At 39.4% G+C, this 26,097-nt stretch overlaps 1 protein-coding gene across 1 annotated transcript in view; it reads right to left on the reverse strand.

Annotated features, from left to right (window-relative positions):
• LOC111143666 (ubiquitin specific peptidase 24) overlaps positions 1 to 25,303 on the reverse strand; it is a 135,567-nt gene extending 110,264 nt beyond the window's left edge. The window contains exon 1 of the mRNA XM_022497493.1: positions 24,943 to 25,303. Within this exon, the coding sequence (XP_022353201.1) occupies positions 24,943 to 25,263 (321 nt within the window). The 5' untranslated portion in view covers positions 25,264 to 25,303. The remainder of the gene's footprint in view (positions 1 to 24,942) is intronic.
• Positions 25,304 to 26,097: the final 794 nt, after the last annotated feature.

The following is a 26,097-nucleotide window of genomic DNA, read 5'->3' on the forward strand; positions in this document are numbered from 1 at the left end:
TGTGTTAATGGAGCAATGTTTTGTATCCTATTGAAATTAAGTTAAATCTGAACGACACTGCTACAAATTCAGATCTTAATTATAATCCACAGGGCAACTGCTAAGAAAATAACTAAAAAATCTACCCAGTAAAAAACAAAACAAAATAACAACAACAAAAAACAAACCAAACAACAACAAAAAAACCCCAAGGGAATTAAAATGGTATACTCAAAAATATCTACTTAATACAAAAGACAAGAGCAATGGAGGGAGGATTAGAGGAACAAAAAAGCATAAGACATAGAAGACAAATAGCAAAATGGCAGATATAAATTTTGTCTCATCAATTAAGTTATAATTATCAGTAATATGTTAAATATAAATGGACTAAACACTCCAATGAAAATGGTAGAGATCTGCAGAATGAATTTTAAAAACTGATCCAACTAGGGGTGCTTGAATGGCCCAGTTGATTGAGCATCCAACCCTTTATGTCGACTCAGGTCATGATCTCAGGGTTGTAAGATCGAGCCTCGTGTTGGGCTCTGCACTGAGTGTGCAGCCTGCTTGGGATTCTCTCTCTCCCTCTCCCTCTGCCCTGCCCCTCCACATCCCAGTTCATGTGCATATGCATGTACTCTCTCTCTAAAAAAAAAAAAAAAAAAAAAAAGATAAAATTTAAAAATAAAATGAATGAAAACGATCCAACTTTATGCTATCTACAACAGACATGCTTCAGATTTAAAGACACAAAGTGGCTGAACTAAAAGGATGCAAAAGATATATCATGTACACACAAAAGAGCTGGAGTGGCTATACCAGTATGAGTCAAACTAGATGTTCAGACAAAGATACTACCAAAGATAAAAAGGGATACTTCATAATGATTTTCTAAAAAAGGTCAAAATAGCAGGAAGATAAAATAAAAGGATGGGAAAAGACATACCATGAAAAGAACAACCAAAAGAGAGCTGTAGTGGCTGGCTACACTAATATCAGGAAAAAAACAGGTATTATGCAAAAATATGTTACTAAAGACAAGGAATTTTTTATGATAAAACAATCCATCAGGAAGACATAACAATTATAAAAATGTATGCATGTAACAAATGAGATTCAAAGAAAAGGAGGCAAAAAGTGACAGAATTTAAGAGAGAAATACGTACTTCAACAAGAATAGTTGGAGACTTTGGTGGTGCCTGGAGGGCTCAGTGGGTTAAAACCTCTGCCTTCAGCTCAGGTCATGATCCCAGGGTCGTGGGATCAAGCCCTGCATCGGGCTCTCAGGTCGGCAGAGAGCCTGCTTCCTCCTCTCTCTGTCTCTGCCTGCCTCTCTGCCTACTTGTGATCTCTGTCTGTCAAATAAAGAAAGTCTTTAAAAAAAAAAAAAAGAATAGTTGGAGACTTTGACACCTCATTTTCAGTAACAGAACAAGAGAACAAGACAGAAGATCAACAAGGATATGGAAGAGTTAAATAAATAATACTACAAACTAACTAAATCTAAAAGGCATTTATAGAATATTCCAGCCAATCACAGCAGAATATATATTCTTAAGTGTACACAGAACACTCTTCAGGACAGAGCATGTTAGGTCCTAAAACAAGCCTCAAAAAATCTGAAAGGATTAAATCATACAAAGTGCGTTCTCTGACCACAATGAAATGAAATAAGAAATCAAGAGCAGAAGGAAATTTGGGGAATCTAAAAACATGTGATAATTAAACAACATATTTCTAAATACCACTGGGTTAAAAAAAAAAATCACAAGGGAAATTAGAAAGTGCTTTGAGATGAATGAAAATTAAAATATAACAAAACTTATCATGCAGTGATTAAAGGAAGATTTTTTTAAAAAGAAGAAAGATCTCAAACCAATAACCTGACCATGAACCTTATGGAAGTAGAAAAAGAGCAAACTAAACCCAAGGAAACAGGAGGAAAGAAATAATAAGGATTAGAGTGGAAACAAATGAAAGAAAAGAAAAAATAATAGAGACATTAAAACCAAAAGTTGGTTCTTTGAAAAGATCAACAAAAAGGAGAAATTTTTAGCCAGACTAACCAAGAAAGAAAGAGAGAAGATTCAAATTACAAAAATCAGGAACAAAAGAGGGGATATCAACACTAATCTTACAAAGATAAAAACAACTGTAAAGAATACTATTGATGATTATATGCCAACAAATTAGATAATCTACACGAAATGGATATATTCCTAAAAGGACATAAACCACCAAAACTGACCCAAGAAGAAACAAAATCTCAACAGACCCATCCCAAGTAAATGGAGTACTTTGTAATCAAAAGCTTCCCACAGAGAAAAGGCCAGGGCTAGATGCCATTACCGATCAATTGTAACCAAACTCTTAAAGAAGAATTAACATCAATCCTTCACACTCTTCCCCATCCCAAAAAAGAAAAGGAGGGAACACTTATCAATTTATTTTACGAGGTCAGTGTAACTCTGATATTAAAACCAGACAAAGATACTTCACATTGATAGATGCTTGATGAATGAATGGATAAACTACATGTGGTATTTACACACAGTAGTATATTCAGTCTTTAAAAAGAAGGAAATTCTCATACATGCTACAACCCTGCATGAACCCTGAAGACATTAGTGCTAAATGAAATAAGTCAGTCACAAAAGTACAAATGCTGTATGTTTCCATGTATATGAAGTAACAAGAGTAGTCATATTCATAGAACAGAAAATGGAATGGTGGTTGCCAAGGGCTGGAGGCAAGGGAGAATATGAAGTTACTGTTTACTGAATATATAGTTTCAGTTTAGGAAGATGAAAAAATTCTGGAGATGGATGGTGTGATGGTCGTAGAACAATGGAATGTATTTACTGCCACAGAACTATACTTGAAAATGGTTAAAATTATGTTAGGTATATTTTACCACAGTTTAAAAAAAATACATAGATCAATATCCCCATGAATATAGATACAAAAATCCCTCATAATAAACTAATGGTAAATGGTAAATTTATGTTAGGTATATTTTACCACAGTTTAAAAAAAATACATAGATCAATATCCCCATGAATATAGATACAAAAATCCTTCATAATAAACTAGCAAACCAAACCCAGTAGTATATAAAAAGGATTATACACGTGAACAAGTATGATTTATCCCAGGGATACAAGGTTCGTTTAGAATACAAAAATCAATCAATACACTACATAGCAGAATAAAAAACAAAAACACATGATCATCTCAACAGATTCAGAAAAAATATTCACAAAATCCAACACTTTTTCATGATAAAAAAAAAATTCAACAAAAAGGGAATTTCCTCAATCTGATAAAAGGCATCTAAGAAAGTCTATAATTAACATCATACTTAATTGTGAAAGACTGAATGCATTCCTCTGAAGTCAAGAAAAAGAAGGATTCCTATTCTCACAGCTTCCATCATTCAACACTGTACTGGAGTATCTGGCCAGAGCTCTTAGGAAAAATAAGAAATAAAAGGCCTTCATTCATACTGAAAAGGAAGAATGAAACTATTTACATTCATTGATGACACATGTTGTATGAAGAAAATCCTAAGGAATACACCAAAAAACAAAACAACCTTCTGGAACTAATAAATGAGTTCAGCAAGGTTGCAGTTGAAGAATACAATATCAATATGTAAAATTCAATTGTATTTCTATACACTAATAATAATCCTACAATAAAATTAAGAAAATTCCATTTACAATAACATCAAAAAGAATAAAATACTTAGGAAGTACAACACTCATACACTGAAAACACACATTACAGCAAATAAATTAAGGAAGACCTAAATAAATGGAAAGACATCCCATATTCATGGATTGGAAGCTAATATTGTTAAGATGGCAATAATTCCCAAATTAGTCTATAGATTCCAAACAATAAGCATCAAAATTCCCACTGTCTTCTTTGCAAAAATTGACAAGCTGACTCTAAAACTCACAAAGAAATGTGAAAAGCCCTGAACAGCCAAAATAATCTTGAAAAAGAAGAACAGAATTTGAGGGTCTATACTTCTCTTTTAAAATGTACTACAAAGCTGTAGTAATCAAGACAATCCAGTACTGGCATAAAGATAAACATACAGTTCAATGGAACTGATTTGAGATTTCAAAAATATAAAACCTTTATATTTGCAGCCAACTGATTTTCAACAAGGATGACAATAAAATTTGATTAATCTATGGCAAAGGCATAAAAACAATTCAATGAAAGTTAGCCTTTTCAACAAATAGTGCTGGGTGAACTGAATACACACAAGCAAAAGAATGAAACTTGACCCCTTCCTCATACACAAATTAACTAAAAATGTAACACAGGAATAATCTACATGACTGTGGATTGGGCAATTATTTCTTAGGACACCAAAAACACAATGTCAAAAGGAAAAAATATATAAATGCTGAATTCCACCAAACTAAAAACTTTTTATGCATCAAAGGACATCATTAGGAGAGTGAAAAGATAATCACAGAATGGGAGAAAATATTTGCAACTTTCATATCTGATAAAAATTTTTTATCTAAAAAAGAGCTCTTATTAAATAAAAATCTTTTAAAACAAACAAATAAATAAGGAAGAACTATTACAACTAAACAATAAATAAACACCTCAATAAAAAAATGGACAAACTGGGGTGCTGAAAGGCTCAGTAGGTTAAGCATCCGACTTGATCTCAGCTCAGGTCTGGATCTCAGGATGCTAAATTCGAGCCCCACCCTGGGCTCCAAGCTGGTCATGCAGCCTACTTAAAACAAACAAACCAACCAACCAACCAAAAAAAATGATCTCAACAGCCATTTCTCCAAAAAAGATATAAGATCTAAGTGGCCTTTAATTAGTACATGAAAAGATGCTCAATATTAACTGGTCCTCAGGGATATGCAAATCAAACCCTAAAGATACCACCTTCACATACATTAGAATGACTAAAATTAAGAAGATAAGTAAGTATTGGTGAGGATGTGGAAAAACTGGAACCCTCATACATTGGTGGTTGGAATATAAAATGGTGCAGCCACTTTGCAAGACTGCTGTCAATTCCTCAAAAGTTAACTGCAGTTACCATATGACACACAATTGTACCCACTGATACATTTACTAGATATACCCTAGAGAGATGAAACGTATGTCCACACAAAAACTTGTACCTGAATGTGCACAGCAGCATTGGTGATGGTTAAGTCAAAAAGCAGTAAAAACCCAAATATCACTGAAATGAATGAATGAATAAATGTAGTATATCCATACAATGGAATATTTTTAGCCCTAAAAACAGACGAAATACTGATAGCATGCTACAACATGAATGACATCCAAAAAACATTACAATAAATTGAAGCCAGACCAAAAGGCCACATACTATATGATTCCGTTTATATGAATGTCTATAACAGACAAATCCGCAGACACAGGAAGTAGATTAGTGGTTGCCAGAGGATGGGAGGAGGGAGAAAAGGAGAGGCTTTTACTGGACATAAGGCTTCTTTGCGGGACAATTAAAATATTCTAAAGGAGAGGTGATGGCTGCAAAACTCTGTGAATGCATACTTTAAAAGGGTGAGCTTTATGGTATGTGAATTGTGACTCAATAAGGCTGTTATTTTAAAAAGCTGATTAACAAGAAGGAATTCAATGATTATGGTCACTAAACATGAATAAGTATATAAATATACCTAAGAACTTCGAAACACAGAGTTGTACCTAATGATCTATAATAAAAATGATACACAGGCCCATTTGACAGTTTGAAAACAGCGATTTAAAAAATAATATATCTGAGATCTAAGAGGCAAAAAGTCTCATGCTGCCTCCTAAGCACTTAACATTCTTGATCTTGAAAAAAAGAGAACAGGCGTGATGTACAGTAGGGTTAATGAATGATACAGAGCAGCATTACATTTTGAGAAGGTTGCTGCCAACCAACACGAAGAGAGAGGGAATCTTAAGAGAGGAGGAAATAGTGACATGAACCCATTTTCAAGTTGGTTTAATATTTGAGTCATCACTTTGAGTAGAGCCTGTCCTTGGCAAAAATTACGTATTGAGCAAGAGAACACATGCAAAGCAGCTCAGAACTGTCCTATTGCAACACAGCTCCCAACAGAAATATGGTATTGGGCTTTTAATAAGAACTAAGGAATGTAATACACTAATTCTTCATCAGATGCCAAATCCAAATGACTCTCAAGTAACCATTCATGTTTACTGGTTCTAAATGGGTTAGAAATGCATTTATCATAAACTTGCTAGGTTCCAGCCAACGTGCTCAGCACTGGAGACACAGATAAAGATACAACTCTTGTCTTTAAAGAGCAGGACACATGACTGCAGAGCAGGGAGGGGGCATCCAAGCTAGCCTGTGGATGTTGTGCATGCATGTGCACTGGGGAGGGATGTGTACGCAGCTGAAGAAGTTTAAGGGGGACTGTATTCTAGACAGAGGCTTACAGAGAGTATTATTTCAAAACCAGTATTAGTTTTCAAGCATATTAATAAAACCTCAGTACTCAGCCTTTTTGACCACTTGAAGCAATGTCTTTACTATGATATTCCATCAATTTCATTTAAAATTTTAAAAGGTGTTTTATAATACGTAAATTCAGCATTTGTTAGACACGCACGATTCTGTCACCAGGCAATAAATAGAGAAATGAACTTGCAAACAATTCCTGAATGTCACTTTTAACCTGAAAATTTTCTAGTAACACTGAATCTTGTGTTTTTATTTCATCACCCAAGAAATATAATAGATGAGTTCATATTGTTAAATTATGGTTTCTGAATAGGCCAGTTTAGGACTAAAATAAAAACAATTAACATTGCTGGATACATAATTTAGCCTATTCCTAAATAATCTTACTTACGCCCCAAAATACAAATGAAAATATTAAACAAAGCCTCTGTAACTTCTGTATTACTTCATAGTGCTATAAACCTGCTAGGAATTCAAAGAGTCGTGATGACAATTTCATCTACTGGCACACTGTTCAGAATAAGGCTTACTACCTACTATTTACTTACTTAAAAGGGCAACTTAATACTCAGTAAAGTATTTCCAACTTAGAGAGTTGGAAGTTGAGTTATAAAGCTTTTCACAGTATTGCCAAATGCTGTCACTATATAGTGTAAATCTACCTCCACAGTTTAGATCTTTAAAGGAGATCTTTAGACTGAACAAGTAGGTTATTCTGACAAAAACATTTTTCCCCTTATATTTACAATTAGGTATGTTCATACATGTCACTACCCACATCCAGAAACTTGCCAGTTTGAAAAGTGCAGATAAACCAACGGAAATATAGGCACTACCTTAGTTGGTGGCTGAGTACAAAAAACAATGTAACTTATTAACCCTTGCAAATGAGCTTTAAAATAAGCATTGCACAAGCTTTTAAGTTAATAACAGAGTTTAATATTTATTTTAGAAAACTACCTTCAAGTTTTAATCTTGAACTCAACAAGGATGCATTATTAAAATTTAAGTCTTCCTTGTTCAAAGAAAGCAAAACCTACTCAAGTTGGCATCGCCCGTTTAGAGATAACCTCCTATCTGCCCACTGACTCAACAAAGACATATAAAGAAAATTATTCAACTTAAAGAGAGGGTGTTTGGCAATGCTGCATCAAGTTTCTTTTACTACTAAATTTAATTACTGAGCTATTTTATTAGCCAACAATGTATTCAGAAGAGTGTCTACATTTTTTTTTCAGTGTCTATATTTCTGATTAATGTACAGAAAAACGAAGATGTTAAATTGTTTTCTCCATTGATTTCTAAAAACAGATTATCTAAAATAAACAAATTGCATCATAGATGTCGAGTATTTAAGGAAAAACATGAAAACTGGAACAACTGATTCCAAGTCATGAATTTGTTTTTTAAAGATTTTGATCATCTGACAGAGAGAGAGGAGAGAGATCAGAAGTAGGCAGAGAGGCAGGCAGAGAGGAGGAAGCAGGCTTCCCACTGAGCAGAGAGCCCGATTCAGGGCTCAATCCCAGAACCCTGAAATCGTGACCTGAGCCGAAGGCAGAGGCTTAACCCACAGAGCCACCCAGGTGCCCCATGAATTGATTTTTTAAAAGACTATTTATGTGAGAGAGAAAGAAGAGAGAGAGAAAAAGAAAGAGTGTGAGAGTGAGGTGAGGGGAAGAGGGAAAAGCAGACTCCCTGCTGAGCAGAGAGCTGATGGGATGTGGGGCTCCACCCCAGAACCCTGAGATCACCATCTGAGCCAAAAGGCAGAGGCTTAACTGACTGGGCCTATAATATTCACTAATCTTGAGATTGTCAGTCTTATTTATTAAATATTTTTTCAAAGTAATTCAGAGACAGTGATGTGCAGATCTGATATTCCTTCTGTTATTTCAGACTAGAGAAAATGATTCCTAAAATACTGTTTCTTGGAAAAAGAGAGATGATAGGCAAGTGTGTAGGCAGTCCCCAAGTTACTAATACACTGTATTAGTTACTGAAATTATTGCAAATTGTTTTTCTTGGAATTCAAGTTCATTCTGCTATAAGCAGAAGAAAATTTCCTAACTTTTCTACAAAAGCTGACATTTCTCATGGTCTCTTCCTTTCATACTCTTGGTTATTCATGTATTTAGATTATTCAGAAACAAGGTTTTCACAAGAAGTTGTCATCTTACATACTTGAACCTTGAACAACACAGGTCTGAACTGCATGGGTCCACTTTGAAAAATACGGTTAAGTACTGTCAATGTGTTTTCTCTTCCTTATGATTTGAAATAACATCTCCTCCTTAGCTTATTTGGTTGTAAAAATATAGTATATAACACAGATGACATGCAAAATATGTGTTAATCAACTGTTTAAGTTATTAGTTAAGGTCAACAGGATATTAGGAGTGAAGTTTGGGCTAGTCAAAAGTTACATGTGGATTTTCAACTATGCCCATGGTGGTTCTCAACCTTGTTTTCATTATCACTCTTCGAGAAGTTTTTTCAACACTTTTCCCCCAATCATCCCATCTCTGTTAATTAAATACTGAAGAATAAAATTGTGCTGGGTAGGTTTGAGATTTGGAGCAAACCACTATAACAGTTAAGATTTTTTTTACTCCTCAAGAGTCTCCTTCGGAGTGCTACTAGCCCTTTTGAGAATGCATAGTCTTAATGGTTTCATTTTTAATTTTCATTTTTTTAAGATTTATTTATTCCCTTGGAGGTAGAGAGAGAGAGAGAGAGAGAAAACATATGTATGCACAAGCAGGAGGAGGGGCAGAGGAGAAGAATCTCAAGTAGACACCCTGTTGAGCATGGAGCCCAATGTGGGGCTCAATCTTACCATGCTGAGATCATGACCTGCACAGAAACAAAAAGAAGCTTCACTGACTGAGCCACCTAGGTGCCCTCAGTCTAACGATTTTTTTTTTAAAGATTTTATTTATTTATTTGACAGAGAGAGATTACAAGTAGGCAGAGAGGCAGAGAGAGAGGGGGAAGCAGGCTCCCCAGTGAGCAGAGAGCCTGATGCGGGGCTTGATCCCAGGACCCTGAGATCATGACCCGAGCAGAAGGCAAAGGCTTTAACCTACTGAGCCACCCAGGCACCCCCAGTCTAATGATTAAAATACCATCTCTAAGCTGAAGGTTTTCACAGTTTAGCTCCAGTATAGCCATCTTCCCTTGACTCCAAGCACCCATCCAACTCCCTCTTTGATACCTCCACTAGGATATTTAATAAGCATCTTAAATTAATAAGTCCAATGACAAACTCTGGATCTTTCCCATAATATCATGTCTTCCTGTTTGGAACCCTCAAGGCTTGCCTTCCTCATTCTGACAAAAAGGCATCATCACGGTTGCCTCTGAGGCCCTCATGAGGATCTGCCCTCTCCTTCAGCTCTGACTTATCTCTTGCTCTTCCTTCCTTCCTGAGTTCCATCTACATGGCCTGTCTGCTGGCTCCTCGAGCACCCCAGCCGTGCTGCCCACCAGGGCCCTTGCATTAGGTGTTTCCTGTGCTTAGCAGGCGTTGGCAAAGTACTGTCCACTCTCTCGTTCTGTAAATAAGGTTATATCAGAGCAGAGACCCTCTTGCCGGTTTATGTCACGCATGGCTGCTTTCGCACTCCAACGGTGGAGCCAAGGAGCTGCAACAGAGACAGTATGGCCTGCAGAGCCTCAAATACTGACCATCTGGCCCTTTACAGAACAAGTTTGCTGAGCTTTGATTTGGGAGTGCTTTCCCCTCGGATAAGCACTAAGCCTGCTCCGCACCCCCTTCAGGTCTCTGCTCAAGTACACCCTCCTCAGTGAAGCCTTCTCCGAAAGACAGACTTTTAAGAGGGCCAAGCCATACCCAGCCAACCCCAGTCCAGCACGCTCGCCCCGCCACCTTCTGCTTTATTTTTCTCCATAGCACTTACCATCTGACGGCCCACGCTTTACTTAGACAACTGTTTGTTGTCCTCTCCGCAAACCTAGAATATAAACTTCACTGGGGCAGAAGTTTTGTTTTGTTTGTTGCGTTATCTCCAACAGTTCCTGACACAGAGTAGGGGCTCAATAAATTCTGGTGAATGGATGGATGTTAAGCACCTAATAAAGCCTTGTGAAGCTGGGGCACCTGGATGGCTCAGTGGGTTAAAGCCTCTGCTCAGGTCATGATCTCAGGGTCCTGGGATCGAGCCCCGCATCGGGCTCTCTGCTCCTCATGGAGCCTGCTTCCCTGCCTACTTGTGATCTCTGTCAAATGAATAAATAAAATCTTTAAAAAAAAAATCCTTATGAAGTAAGAGAGAAGGGGAAGGGATTCTAGGCACAGAGAACTGTGTGTGCAAGGGTCTGTCACCCAAGACAGAGCGCAGCGTAACGGAAGAGCCTGCCGCTATTTCCAAACATCAGACACTGAGGTGTGTTAGGCTTTATCAGCTTACAGGTTTGGCATCCCAGTTTGATCATGTTATTCAATTGACAGGAGCTACATCCTATCTCCATCCTACTTTCAATGTCTAAACATTTATCTGACACCTAATTCTCTTCTACATCCCCAGAAAATCCCAGGGCCTCTGCCTAAGTATGTCCAAGTGACCAGGAGCTTATAACATTTTGAGACCACATTCTTAGGTGAGACTTGGTATCTCCATACTTCAGTTTCATCTGTAAAATGAAAACGCTTTACCTATAGATCCAAGATTCCTTCTGGCTCTAAAATTGCTAAAATTCTATAAAAGTCAGAATAAAGATGATTAAAAGTACAGTCATACTAAAGAGGAACAAATTATGTCATGGAAGAAGTTAATGCTTTTGTTCAGTTTTCCTTATTACCTTAATAGATAATGATAAAACTTCCTGGTGTATTTCTCAATTATAAAATCTTTAAAAAATACAATACGAGAATTGGGCTCTTTTTAAAAATGTCAGTCTTAAAAGACTAAAAAGATACAAAGTCCATTCTAGAATCGACATTAAAGGGACATAATCACTAAATGAGATGCATTATCTTTGATTCAATCCTCGGTTATATTTTAAAATGTCTACAAAGGATATTTTTGGTCCAAGTGGGGAAATCTAAATATGATCTAAATAATGGAGAATATTAATATATCACTGTTAAATTCCCTTGCTGAGATAATGGTATTGTGGTTCTGTAGGAGAGTGTCTTTGTCCTTAGGGGATCCATACTGAAGTATTTAGGAGTCAAGTGTCAGGACGTTTATAACTTATCATCAAAAGGTTCAGGGGAAAAAAAGTCTAAGCGTGTGTGTGTGTGTGTGCGCGTGCGCACGCATGTATGTGCAGCTGTGTATGTGTATGTGCCTTGAGAGAGAGCAGAGCTAAAGCAAATGTGACAAAATGTTTGCAAATGTTGAATCAAAGTGAAGGGTACACAAGTCTTCGTTGTACTGTTGCTTCTGTAGGTTGGAAACTGTTCAAGATGAAAAACTTGGGAAAAATACAGCTAATATACAAATCAAATTATATCCACATTGGATTTGTAGCTGACCTCAGAACATGTACCTTTTCTAACACTTTATTTTAAAGTACTCTTACCTAATACTCCCTACTCCGGCAGAATCTCCTGGGATAGCTGGAGGTTCTGCTGGGGATAAGCTATTCTGAAAAAGCAAACCAACTGATTCCGATCTGGTGCTGGCCATCCTCACCCACCATTCAAAACCACTGCCATAGGCTATAAACTCCTTAAAAGCAGGAACTGTGTTTTCGCCATCAGAGGCCAGACTAGAGCCAAAGGCATTCAATAAATATTTGTTCAGTGTTAGAACAAATGGTTCCCATACTACTGTTTCTTTCCGCCTCCTACTTCCCCTCTGCACATTCCCCACCCCCAACGCTGGCTGAGAAAAGTGGGGTAAAAAATGAACAACATCTTAATAGCTTTCTTTCAAAATAAACTTGCTTAGATTAATAGTAACATCATTATTATTATAGTGATAAATGAAACCAATAAATAGGACAAGCCGAAACAAAAACTAACAATAAAAATCAGTTTCCTGTTTTAATTCTACTGAGAGCATGTTTTCCTTTCTTCTCCAAAAATGACAATCTCTGCAATAATCTTCTCCTTACTGAAGTAGAGCTCAACAAAGCCATGCAGCGAAACTATCTAAAAGCAGACTGGCAAACAGTCCTACCTAAGGCTAAAAAAAAGTCTGTTTCTTTTAGCAGCCATCATGTTTTTTCCTGTGTGTGGTATTTTTCTATGTGAGCTATAGAACAATTTATAAAGCACAGGGAGTGGTACTGAATACCAAAGTTCCAATTTTATGTGTTATGTCCAACATGGTGCCCGTTTCAACTACTGGCAACAGTTCAAAAAAAGTTCCTTTCCACAAACTGTAAAACAAGGTAAATACCTCAACAGAAATCTGCGCTAGGATTATCAAAAAGTTGGTATTGCCTTTAAGCTATGGAGGAGGTTATTTTAGGCAAGATTTGCTTTCAGAGGTTACGTGATACGCTTGAATGAAGGAAAATGTGTGCCAGAATGGTGATGCAAACTCCTTATTTTCGAGATCAGATTCTTTCATTTAATTTAGCATCTCCTATGTCAAGTGTTACCCTGAACTTCATGGGAAATGCAGAAGATCAGACCCTGTCCTCAAAAGACCCACAGTTCAGTCTGGCTGACAAGTAAATGAATAATTCCAACGTAACAGATAAATGCTGTGAAAGTCTCTACTCAAAGTCAAGGAGGGACTTTTAACTCGGAAGAAGAGAAGAATAAGTGGAAGAAAAATAATGGAAGATATCAAGCCCTACTAGCAAACCATTAGCAGACCTGATCAACACTGCATGTGGTAGTTAGCTATTCAGAGTGCCCCAGGACTAGCTGGACTGAAATAAGGACGGCGTTCATTACCTATCTCTGTCAACCAGGAACCTGTGTGAAATCTACTTTGTAGAGGAAGGATCAAGTGCAGGGATCACGTGGATGTCACACAAGCAGCACTGTGGACTAACTCTCATAGTCCAATACAGCGGAGAAGGGGAAAGAGGGACAAGGAGGACATGCTGGGTAGGAGAAAAGACATGTGCAGAGGCAAGGAGTCATTAAAAAAAAAAAAAAAAAAACAAACCTTGAAATATTTTAAGGCTCATCTGCTTAAAGTTCTTCTGTAAAGAGTTAATCAATATAGACTGTGTTTTATTTCTGTGTTCATTAAAATATGTCATCTAAGGGAAACTGTTCCATTTTTAGCATATTAATACCTTTCCAAGTTATCATTCAGAACGTTTAATTTCAAATCTACAAGTGTGTAATACATCCCAGTTGATATTTATAATAAACACTGTATTTGATGGAGAAAAAATTTTTAAGTAAAAGATATTCTTAAAAAAAGACAAATTAGGTGGTATACTATTTCAAGAGATTTGCATATTGACTATTACGCTTTTTTTTTTTAAGATTTTTATTTATTTATTTGACAGAGCGAGAGAGCACAAGCAGGCAGAGCAGCAGAGGGAGAGGGAGAAGGAGGGTCCCCACTGAGCAGGAAGCCCAATGTGGGGCTCAATCCTAGAACCCCGGGATCATGACCTGAGCCAAAGGCAGTTGCCTAACCAACTGAGCCACCCAGGCGCCCCTATTATGCTTATTTTTAAAGTACCCAATACATGGGTGCAACTGTGGGTAGACTCAGGAGTTCACTAATCCTTGTCAGCTGTGCAAGGATGCCAAGTAGACAGACACACATCTTCACAAGTGACAGCACTTGCTCAGCCTTTCCTTCCTCAACACTTACCACCTTCTAGAAACATCAGTAGCCACAGACATAAAAAAAAAAAAATGCTGAAAGAGAAAGCAAGATAAACAGTTTGAGAGGGGGCGCCTGGGTGGCTCAGTGGGTTAAGGCCTCTGCCTTCTGCTCAAGTCATGGTCTCAGGGTCCTGGGATCGAGCCCCGCATGGGGCTCTCTGCTCGGCAGGAAGCCTGCATCCCCTGCCACCTCTGCCTGCCTCTCCACCTAGTTATGATCTCTGTTTGTCAAATAAATAAATAAAATCTTAGGAAAAAAAAAAAAAAGTCTGAGAGGGAAAAGTGGATTAAACGTCAACTCTGCCCACTTCACCCAAAGTAGTACCTAACAGAGGAAATAGGAGTGATTCAAATACAGTGAGTTTATGAGGAAGGATATATTAAAGACCTGCAGTCAGACTTCCTCATGTCCCAAAGCGTGGTAAAGAACACAAAACACACCTGGGGGTGGGGGGGGAAGCTAGGCTCCCTTCCTGACTTTGCTAATGATCCAAGGTCAAGGTCTTCATCCCTAAACTGACAAGCTTTTTAACACAAGATCCCTATGGTCCCTTCCAGCTCTGAACAAATCTTTCATTTTAATACTTAAATTTACAACTTTCAGTTCTGTTGCTTGGAATAGGGAGAGGGGAAGGCAGGAAATAGTTCTACAGATAATTTTTCTGTTTTATAAAGTGTATCTTGCTAAGAATTCTTGATACTAGTCTTCCATATTATGATATGAACTGGGTGAACCCCTGAATCTCTGATAATTCAGCATTGATCTTCCCATCTTTGATCCTCCCTTAACAAATGCTTGGAATTTCTCTACCACAGATATGTTTCATATTCTCACCATAAAAATGTCAAAGTAATGAATAGCAAATAGGACCCGCTTGCTGTTCTCTACAGATGTCAGTATATCTGCACACAGAACATGAACCAATTGCTTTTATGGTACAAATTTTATATATACACACACACACATATATATATACACACACACTACATACATGCATGAACGCGCATGCACACGCGCGCGCACACACACACACATATTTTTTCGTGGGGCCCGGCATAATTTCAACACTGAAAGTACCAACTGTTCAATAGATAACTGCCATTTTCTCAAAAACAAATATGATGTACAAACTAATGAAATAGTTTTTACTATTTCACCAAAATATTTGAAATGAAGCAAACACCATGAAGAGTAAATCTTACAAAATGAAAACTACTAATTTTTTTAAGTATTATTTTAGCAAAGACAGTCCACTCCAGCATAAACTGACCACAAAACCCAAAATACTAATAACTAAGGATTCCTTATTTTACTAATCCTAGACAAGTTTTCCTTATAGAGATACTGCTATTTCTACCATCATTAAGTCTTTCTAAAACCAAACACATTGCTCTAGCTTTAAAATGGTTTCTTTTATATTATCGACAATCACAAGAGATGTTTAGCTTGAAATCAGATCAGTTCCTAATTTCTAGTTTCTGGGAAAAACATATACACTCATAATTTCAGGACAAAAAGTAACAGCATTTAACTGAAATAATTAGAGCTATTCTCAGAAGAGACACTAGTTGAGAGAAACATCAACTACTAATATTAAAAACCCAACAAGTAAATAAACACAAACTCAGTACATTCCATAGCGCTAAAGAAGTATCACTTGAGAAAAATACCACTTGGTTTCCTAGCAATGGATACCACTATAAATCAAATTACATCACAAAAAATTCTTGAGGCACTATTCAAATGCTTTTGATAGATGTCAGTTCTTTCATATTTAACTCACTACTCTTCAAGGACTCCAGTTTCTGAATTAGAGCATCATAATTTATTCCACTTAGAGCACAAGAAATCTATCAGCCTTGAACTATAATAGAGAGGGTACTCCATGTGACTGGCTCACCATTACACTCCCAACACTTAGCTCAGTGCCTAGCACACAATCGGTGCTCAATTAAAACCTACTGAAAGAATGGCTATTTTATTAAATGGGCTAAAAACTGTTCTGTTGCTCTAACATTTTTAGTTTAATATCTGTTTTTACCACTGGAATTTGAACGAATCATTATTTCATATAAATCTAAAGTTTTTATTCTCAGAACTCCTTAACGATTTTCCATTTAATAAGAATACCAAAAATAGCCATTCCACCCTCTTAAAAATGTGCAAAAAGACATGAGAGAGTACTCTACATTCAGTATATATAAATGACAGAAAGAGTCAAGTGGGTGGACTGCTTTTTGGAAACAATAGATGAGAACTGGGTCTGGAGCCTACCAAGAGCCCAACAACCCTGAGTAACACTGCTTCAGTCACAGGAAACAGAGGTGACAAGGGAAGGCTATGGTAGCCAGATGTGCACCTCTAATCCATACCTTTGGCAAAGCAAAACAAACAAAACCCCTCTGCTCTAAAGACAGCTGTTTTCCAAATACAGTCATAGACCTGTGACTGTATTTGGGGGTAATCCAAAGGCCAATTAAAACACACTGGAGTCATCCAGAAGAATATGCTAGAACCAATTAACAGGGCAAAATGTTCTGAGATACTCCAAGGCAGGGGAGAGCATGCAGAAAAGCAACTACACAAAAATTCCATTAAAGCTTAACCTCTGACCCAAATGTGGAAAGTCCTACTGAACCACATCTTCTAGATCACAGTTTTTTTATAACTAGAAATAAATGGAAACCATCTAACAAGCAGATAATCAAATACGAATTCTAGATTAAAAGAAAATTGTTCCCAGTGATATACTAGGAAGCAGTATCCTTTTTTCTATATTTTGGCTAGTTAAAACACAAATTAAATCATTTTAATATTTAATTTTCCTCAATAACAAAGTTTAATAATAATTTTGGAGTCTAGGACTTGTGAAATACATTCTTTTTTTTTTTAAAGCTACTTTCATTTTAATGAACACCATAGTTTTGCTGGTCTTTTAAAATAAAGTTTATATACTTTTTAGAAGTTCATTAAAAATGAAAGAATAGAAACAGAATCACCTGTGGTCCCATCACCCAAAAATAATAGTATTAATACTTAAGCACCAGCTTACTTTAAAAATTAAGTGTGTATATTTCCTGAGAGGCCACATAGCTTTTAATCTCTCGAAGAAGTCAATGAATGAATGAAAAAAAAATAACCACAGGTATAGTACAAGACCTCCATTTTATAGATGGGAAAACTGAGGCTCAGGGAGACAACCTGACTTGCCCAATGATAAAAGTTAGCAGGCAACAGAACCCTGAACAAAATATATCACCTTCCAAACCACTGGCACAATACTCTTCCAAATGTCATTTGACTTCTTATTTCATTTAAAATTCTCTTTCCATCCATTCATTCAGTTGACTCTCTATCCAATCAGGGGTGTCAGAATCACAGAGATAAAAAGAGTCCTGTTCCTCAAGCCTAATGGAAAGACAGATACATGTAAGGTAAACACGTCTTTTTTAACTAAAATATGATCACCGCTTTACTTTGAACTTAGGGAGATACGGCTTTGGAGCTCGCCTTGAAGAATGAACTGGTGTTAGGCAGGAAGACGGAAACTAGGGTTTGGGGGTGACAGTGGATCAAGAGATGGCCTCTGAACTGCAAGGCAGAGCATGAAACTGGAAGTCAGGAGATAAGACCAGACGGATTAAGTATGGAGACCTTGAGAGAAAAGAAGTTTGGGTTTTACCTATAGAAAATAAGGAAGCACCAAAAATTTTTGAGCAAGGTTATCCTGTGAGTAGAATCTGCACTGTAGAGAGATCATTTTGGTGTCAGTGAATGGCACAGAGAAAAGGTAAAAAAGGAACATGAACAAAGCCAGAGCAGTAACAGTGGGGATAGATAGAAGGGGTGGGAGTGATATTTAGGTCAGAATTAAGAGGTTGTTCTATAAAAAAAGAAAGAATCCAGAATAAATTAAACAACTGCAAGATGACATTGCCATTTGCAGTGTAGAATTCTTTCATATTTTCTAAGATCTGAAATATATTATAAATTGTTACCAAAATGCTTCACTGTGGATTTCCAAGAACAGGTTTCAGAAAGCAATTCAATTTTCCACCAAAATTGACAATACAGAAGTGAGAAATGAAAAGAGGGGAAAAAAGCAAAAATTTTTTAAAAAGCTGACCTGTTTATAAAAAGCTAGATTCTAAAAGCACACAAAGCAGAAACTGAAAAGTCTTTGGCAACAGAATGTCTGACCAATAAGTCTTTCTGAAAAAGATTTTAATTTTAGAAATCATTTTGGAAGCCTACTGATAAAAAATGTACCATGCTGTTTACTAAGTTCTGTGTTTTTTTCTTAATAAAATATTCTTAACATAAACACCATAAACTTCAGTGAAAGCATCTCAAATAGTGTCAATTGAATTTCATAACACAAATAACTGAGATACCACAGGAAAGCAAACTGTGGGCTGAAACAAGGAAGCTCATCTTCAGAAGTGAGAAGACTTTGGGGGGCACCTAAGATATTATTTATCTGTAAGAGGAAAATCTGATCTTCAACTCAGTCTTAGGAAAAGTTTCCTCAGACCTCTGCATTGCGGCTGAAGCATTTCCATTTCTGGAAAGGTTATCAGGATAAAATTTTGACTTAATTGCATTTAGCTCTTCTCTTCAGAACAAACAAAAATAAACCAAATCTATGGTTTTATGTTCTATGACAGCTGAAAGTTAACTGGTAAACAAGTAGATTCCACTTTCCTTACACACACACACACACACGCAAATAAAAAATATAAGCCACCAATGATGGAAGCTGGGTTTTCCACTGTTGGAGATAGTGAACTCATAAACCTATCATAAAAACAAAAAGGGCACAAAACACTTGGCCAAAAACTCACCGTAGAGATTATCAACAATAAACAATAAATGATGCCTCCTACAAATTGCTAATTAACAAATAATGTTCAAAAAATCAATTATGACTTAAAAAAATGTTCCAATACTAATAATAATTCCTATGATAATGAGAATGAGAATTACAAACCTAAAAAAGAAACTAAAACTCCCCAGAAGGAAGGTGAGATAAAACATTAGCTCTTCTGAAAACAGAGCACAACTTTCTTAGCCGTGCCTGAGCAATCCAAAATCCTTAGACTGAAATGCCCTTCGTGTCTGAATTTCCCAGGTACCTAAAGCTTACCTCTTTATGCGCCCAACCTTCTTTTATTCTGTTCAAAAACTAAAACCTTGCTAAACTGTACCATACATTCCTGACCGTTCTTAAACAGGGCGTACTGGAACCTTTTCATGAGTGCGGCATCATGAAAACCCACTGTCCTCCGGGGTCATGAAGCACACAAAGCTGTCTCATATGGCCCCATACACACTGGCTGGCCTGCTTTGCCTGAGTCCCCTCTGAAAGTTTTCCTGTCCCCTCCTTTACCACTGAGCTGCTGCTTGTCACTTCTCACTACTGTCAAATGTGCTTTCTAAATGCTCATCACCTCATGTTGGGACTGCTACAAAACGCTTCTAATCTGCCACTTCTAGTTTGATAGGAAAACTAACATTAAAATTTATCTGAATTACAGGGGAAAAAACCAAGTTAAAACAATAAATAAGTGAAACACATGCAGTGACTACACTAAAAATGTGCGCATGTTTTGAAATGGTTCACTCTTATGTATTTATGTGTTTACTTCTCTCTGGTGTTCCAAATAGGAAAAAATTCCCGGAAAACTGAACTCCAGACATAAAAAGTATTATCTGGTTAAATCTTCCTAAACACAACAGTTCTCATTAGAAGTGAAAAATTTTCATCTTCACACTCGGTTTCCAATAAAATATAATGTTACATGATACTTGGCCAGTTAAGTACAAAAGTATGTAATACACTGATGTCTGCTATTTAAGTTGTACTCAAATGGAAATCCCTTCTTCAAATTGTTAAAACATTAAAAAATTTACTTTTCTAATACTGCAACTGGTTTTAAGCTAACAGCATTACTATGGTGTATGAAACTGTCACTACTTACTATGATTTCACTAGAACTATACTCACCAACATGCAAAAGGTATTTCCTTCATGCCAAATTACACTCATTCTAACAGCATATGGCCAGGTAATTACAAGGTACGAATTCAACTGTTAGATGAACTCATAGGCCTAATTCCCAAAGGAGATTCATATACTAGATTATAAAGAAATTCCTATTGTAAAAATTAGGCTATGCTAATTAATTAACCTTGTAGATTCCCTATTTTTTTATTTTATTACTTTCAACTGATGTTTTGGAATTATTTTACTTTTAACTTAAAACCTTTACATGGATTCTTCTTTTTTTAAAATTTATCAAATCATAGTAAGCCATGATTTGTAAGGTCATGTGTTCAAATCACTAATAATTACTAAAATTTATTTATTTGATATCTACTCCACACTCAAATGTATAAGGATTGCTATATTTCAGGTAAAAAAGAACATGAATTTTAATATTAACTTGAATATAAGTACTGATACTAAAATTTTAATTCATTTATAATTACCACATACTATCAAAGGAAAGAGACAGAGGCAGAAATGAGGTAAGTTTAAAAAGTACAAATTAATGTGATTTAGCTATATTAGAGCAGGACCAAGTTTGGGGCTCTAAAAAAAAAAAAAAAAAAAGGAATGAAATCTTGGAACTATTTCTGACAAAATACCTCAAGAAGGAAAGTCCACATTAAAGTGGGAACAAAACAAGAATTCCCCATATTTGTTAGATCACAGTATTAAACCACTTGTAGGAAGATTAATTATCACAGAACTAAACAGCTAAGAAAGGTATTTCTAGCAGTTAAGTGAAATCTCCTCGCCAAAAAAAAAAAAAAAAAAAATCTATTTCAGTATTTTCTAAAAAATAAGACAGTAATAAATAAGTTATATTACATAATTGTTAAACTGTGTTAAGATGCCCACAACAGCACCTGACTGATTTCTGATCCTCTGAACAGGATCACCCTGCTTAAAAGATGGATTCTTCTAGCTCTGTGATGGACAGAACCAGTAGACATGCCCTTAGCAGTGGCCAGCAGGGTAATAAGACAGTGAAGAATTCTGAGATTCTGAGTGAGGCGTTGAACATCTGGATAAGTTATCTAGAGCAGCTGTGAGATTTCATTCTCCTAAAAGAACTCTTATCTGCCTTAGACAGGTTTTGAAGTAGTGCTATTCAAAATCTAAACTGGATAGCTCCTCAAAGTGCCTTCCAGACACTGGGACCATGAATTACAGTTATCCAACAATAGTAGTAACGACCAAACCACAACTTGTGCAAAGCAATACCTAGCAATACCTTAACTGGAGGATCCTGAAAAGGTGGCTTTCAAAGCAGTTTTGTGTGTTCTGTTAGAAATGTGGGTGTTTTGGGGGTTTTTTCCCCGTTAGAGATCTCAGTGTTTTATATCTGCATTCTTGCTTTTTCTGAACCAGAAGTTAACTGTTTTTGTTTCTGAAATTTTAATTTTTAAACCAAATCCTAATTACAGCATGCACCCAAATTACTAAACTGATTTACCTAACTAACTACATGACCTTGGGAAGTCACTTCTTGTAAAATGAGAGGCTTGCCTTGAGAGGCACTAGAATGTAACCTTCACGTCCACTACTCTACTCCCACCCCCTCGGGGACATGGAAGGCATTGAATGTTTACTGCCTGTCCCCAAATGACAAATATAAGTGGAGTCATTTTCTCTTTTTTAACATTTGTATTTTAATCTGTACATTCCCAAACGTTTTCAAGAGGACACTAAACCCAAAATTTCCTATGCATCAAAAATAACTTTACATAATTTAAAATCAGGTACTCATTTTTAAAGAAATAAAACAGGTAGATTATATCAGAGCTGACAAACTTCCCCTGGTTTGTTACATTCCCCTTTTCTTCCTCCCCATTAACCCACTGCTACATCCTGACCCTTCTTCAACTGTATAGCTGGGAGAGAGAAAGTGCATGGACCATGCAGGGAGAAGGCCTGGGTTCTAGTCCCATTTCTTCCATTAACTGGCTCTGTGGGGACAAGTCACTTCCCCTTTGGGCCCTGCCAGGCTGCCTGCTTAAACAAAGGAGCTGAACAAATTACTCATTTCTAAAGCCTTCCTCTTTAAAGATCTAATTCTTTCATTCCACCCATCATTCTACTCCTAAATGCCATGACTTAAATGCTTGCCATATCATTCCTTGACTTGTTCAGCAACCTCAAAATTGTCTTTTTCCCTCTTTATTTTTCCTTCTTATCCTAAAATGAATCTGATCCTAAAACCATGAGTACAGCAGAGTAAAAAGCACACTGTCCTTAATCCTTAAAGTCAAAGAGCTCAGGTTCAAATCCAGACTGCCACCCATGAATCTTAGCTCTAAAGCAGTGATGTTATGAACAATTTCAATGAGGGTTCAAAGAATATATAAAGCACTTAACATACTGGAGATGCTCAACAACAATTAGCACCCTGTCCTATTTCCCAGAATCAAAAGCCTCCATTTCCCAATGTCTACAGCAAGGATGACCAACCAGTGAGGTGCACAGGTGGCAGGCAGGAGATCTGTAACGTACAAGCAGAAATTGGTTAAACGTTCTCACTAGGCTCCTGCGTGCCAGTAAAGTGTCTGCCTGTAGCCTGCCCGTATGCTTCTGGGTAAACCAGCCTCAGCCACCAGCACCTTCTGGGCTCTCAAAAAATAAATAAATAAATAAAATAAAAATAAAAATATAAAAATGGTGCAGCCTCCCCCGGCCAAATCCACAGGTCAAGAGGAAATGAAAACTTGACGTAATTCTTCCAAAAAAAACAGATTCTCTGGATTCTACCTGAAAGCAAATTCTTCCACCCGTCGTTCATGTGAAAAGAAGCCAGGCCCGTTTCTTTATGCTTAAATCTACAGGCAGTAGTTAATGTTGGGAGTACCACCAAGCATTATTTAATTTGATTTTTCAATTATAGGCAATGAAAAAGTGTGACCAAAGGAAAAAAGAATACAATTTTCTTGCAAAATGAGGATACACTGAATTTCACAGTTACATCAATACCTTCAGAGAAAGCAACGGTTTTCTTGATTTCAAAACTGGGTCAAAAGTGGAATGGGCAAGTAGAGGAGTGAAGGGGACTTGCAAAGAGAAGCTCAGTTCTTAAAGTGACTTAAGTATAGTTCCTTAATTATGTGGGATTGTTGTCCCAAATGAGAAATAACATCAACTGGTCAATGAAAGACCCGAGTTACAGGGTAACTCAGGGTAATCAATAAAGTGTGTGGAAGTCTGGGAACCTAAGAAATCTTGTGAAGAAACCGTTTTTTTTTTGACGTGCTACCTTCATTTCCGAGCTACTTCAGCCCAAGTGACTGCTGCAAAAGCACATTATTAAAAGGACAGAACACAATTTAGTAAAAATTCTTTCAGAAGGCTTAGCTTCTAAGCCTATCTCTATTTAAAAACACAAAGCCCACTAATTTGAGCTCTGAGCTCTTCTGCCATCAGGCCAAGCTGCTCTACTTGTCCACCCAAAATGCACTATCCAAGGAATCTGACCAAAATTTTTGACATGAGCTGCCATTTTTCTGCAAATCAATTATGTCACAGGCCCTGGAGTTTTTGGTTGATCCTTTTTGAAATTGGTTAAAGTCGGTTTTCTTCCCAATGTTCTTTGCTCACATCCCAAAGAGGCCTTATTTTCTCCACCCAGACTTGAGATCTGTGCTCAGAGCCATTTGCCTAGATGGCCCTTTCTCCTTAACAGATTCCTGCACTCCTCCCATTTCTCTCCCACCCTGTTCCCTGTCCCTCTGCACAGCACCCTCAGTATGACCGCAATCCCTTTACACCTCTAGTTTTCTCTCATTTCTGACCTTGCCTATGATCAGTACTCCCCCTACCTCGACCTGGTCCCAGCTTCATCCTCCAATGCCAGGCCTCCTCAGCGCCCTTTCCTGACCTGGCCTCAGACCTCTAACCTCCTGGGTCCAAACCCCACCTGGCCCTATTAACGTCAGTCCTCCCAAACCAGACTTTATTGCAGGTAACCCCCTCCCCCACCTTGTAACAATTACTGCCACCCTCGGTCCGTCCCAGTCCCTCTTCATTTTTAGACCCTGTTCAATCTCCTCTCTTTCTGGCCCTTGACTAAAACCCAAACCCCATTCCTAACCCCAGCAGTCCTCCCCTGACCCTAGCAAAGGCCACTACTCTGGCTAGCCCATCCCACTTCTTTCCTGACTCGGAAACTCGTGCCTCCCCCACTCCTTCACTGAAAGCCGCTGCTAAGAAACCGGCGACCTTAGCCTAGCCTTCTAGTACCCCATTTCTGACCCCTGATACACGCGTCCTCGCCACCACACACTCCAGGCTAACGCGTCACTTCTCGCCCATCCCGGTACTAGTCTTGGATCCTCCTTCCCATCCCCGATCTACCGGCCTTGCGGCGTGCTTAGCCCGAAGCCCACGAAACCCCTCACCACCCCCGCCGCGCAACCCTGCCCCGCGTCCCTAACGCCCATTCAGCCCGTCCCTAGGGGTCCCTCTCCCCACTTGACCCCGGCCTGGTGACCTCCGCCCTCGCCGCGTCCGGGGCTCCATTCTCTCGGCCTCGAAGCCAGCCCCCGCACCACACGCCCTCCGCAATCCCAGCCCAGTGGGGTGTGTCCCCCTGCCCATGGAATTCCGGCCAGTGGCCTCTCCCGCGGGGTCACGGTCGCCCTCCTCACCTCGGCGTCCACCACCTCGTGGTAGGCGGGCGGGGGGTCGAAGCCGCCGCCGCCCCCGGTGCTCCCGCCGCGGGAGGGGCCGCCGCCGCCGTCGCCGCTGCCGTCGCCCCGAGAGCCCCCGCCGGGCCCGGGGCTGGGGCCGCCGCCGCTGTCCATGGGCTCGTAGCCGCCGTAGTCGAGGCCCGGCCGCTCGTTGGTGAGCAGCGCCACGGCCTCGTTGATGTCGTTCTTGGCCAGGCGCAGGGCCTTGCGGATGGTAGCGGGGTCCGAGAAGCCCATGCACAGCAGCGTGGTCATGTGCTGCTCCTCCTCCGATTCCATGGCTCGGGCCTCCGGGCCGCGCCGGCCGGCGGGCGGCGAAGCTGCGGCTCCCGGGCCTGGCGGACCGCGCGCGGCTCCCTCCGCGCCGCCCCCGCGCCGGAGCGGGCCCCTGCGCTGCCGGCCTGCGCGCTCCGCAGCCGCCGGGCCAGGCTGGGCGCGGGCGTGGACGCCGCGAGCCGAGCGAGGGCGGTGGGGAGCTCAGGCGCGGCGGCGGCCCGGCCCAGCCCTGCGCGCCGCCATGTTGGCCTCCTCCTCCGCCTGCGCCTCCGCCTCCGCCTCCTCCGGCCCGCGGGGCCGCGCCTCCGCTCCCGGAAGCGGCCCGGGCTGCCCCAGGCTCGCAGAGGACGGGCGCGGGTGGGGGGTGGGGGGGTGACTTTTTTTTTTTTTCCACTTAGACGCAAAGGGAGGGGCCGCGCCGCGGAGCGCCTCTAGGGTGAAAAGGCTGCCCAGACGCCCGGGCGGAGGCGAGGGAGGGTCCTCGGTCGTCGCCACCTCCCGCCCATTTCTCCAGCAACAGGTTCCCCAGAGAGCGGGACGGGCGGGGGCGGACTCCGGCTAGCCGAGCGGAACGTCCCCGAAGTCCCCAGGCCGTCGGTCCGGCCCAGCCCTGACGGCGGTTCCCCCCGCCTCGCACCCCGAAGCTGCTTAGAGTTCCCGCCGGACTTCCCTCCACGCCTGGCTCGCCCCCGTCCGCGCGAGACGCACCCCATCCCGGGTGGAATTCATTGGGTCGCGGCTGCACTTCGCCGCCAGCGCGGCTTGAAAACACGCCGCGGACCCGAAGGAAATTCACCCAAGCCCACGGAAATTCGCTCGCCGCGCTGCCTGAAATAC

Source organism: Enhydra lutris, unplaced genomic scaffold (assembly GCF_002288905.1).
Source record: "Enhydra lutris kenyoni isolate GAN:26980312 unplaced genomic scaffold, ASM228890v2 scaffoldscaffold9, whole genome shotgun sequence".
NCBI lineage: Eukaryota > Metazoa > Chordata > Mammalia > Carnivora > Mustelidae > Enhydra > Enhydra lutris.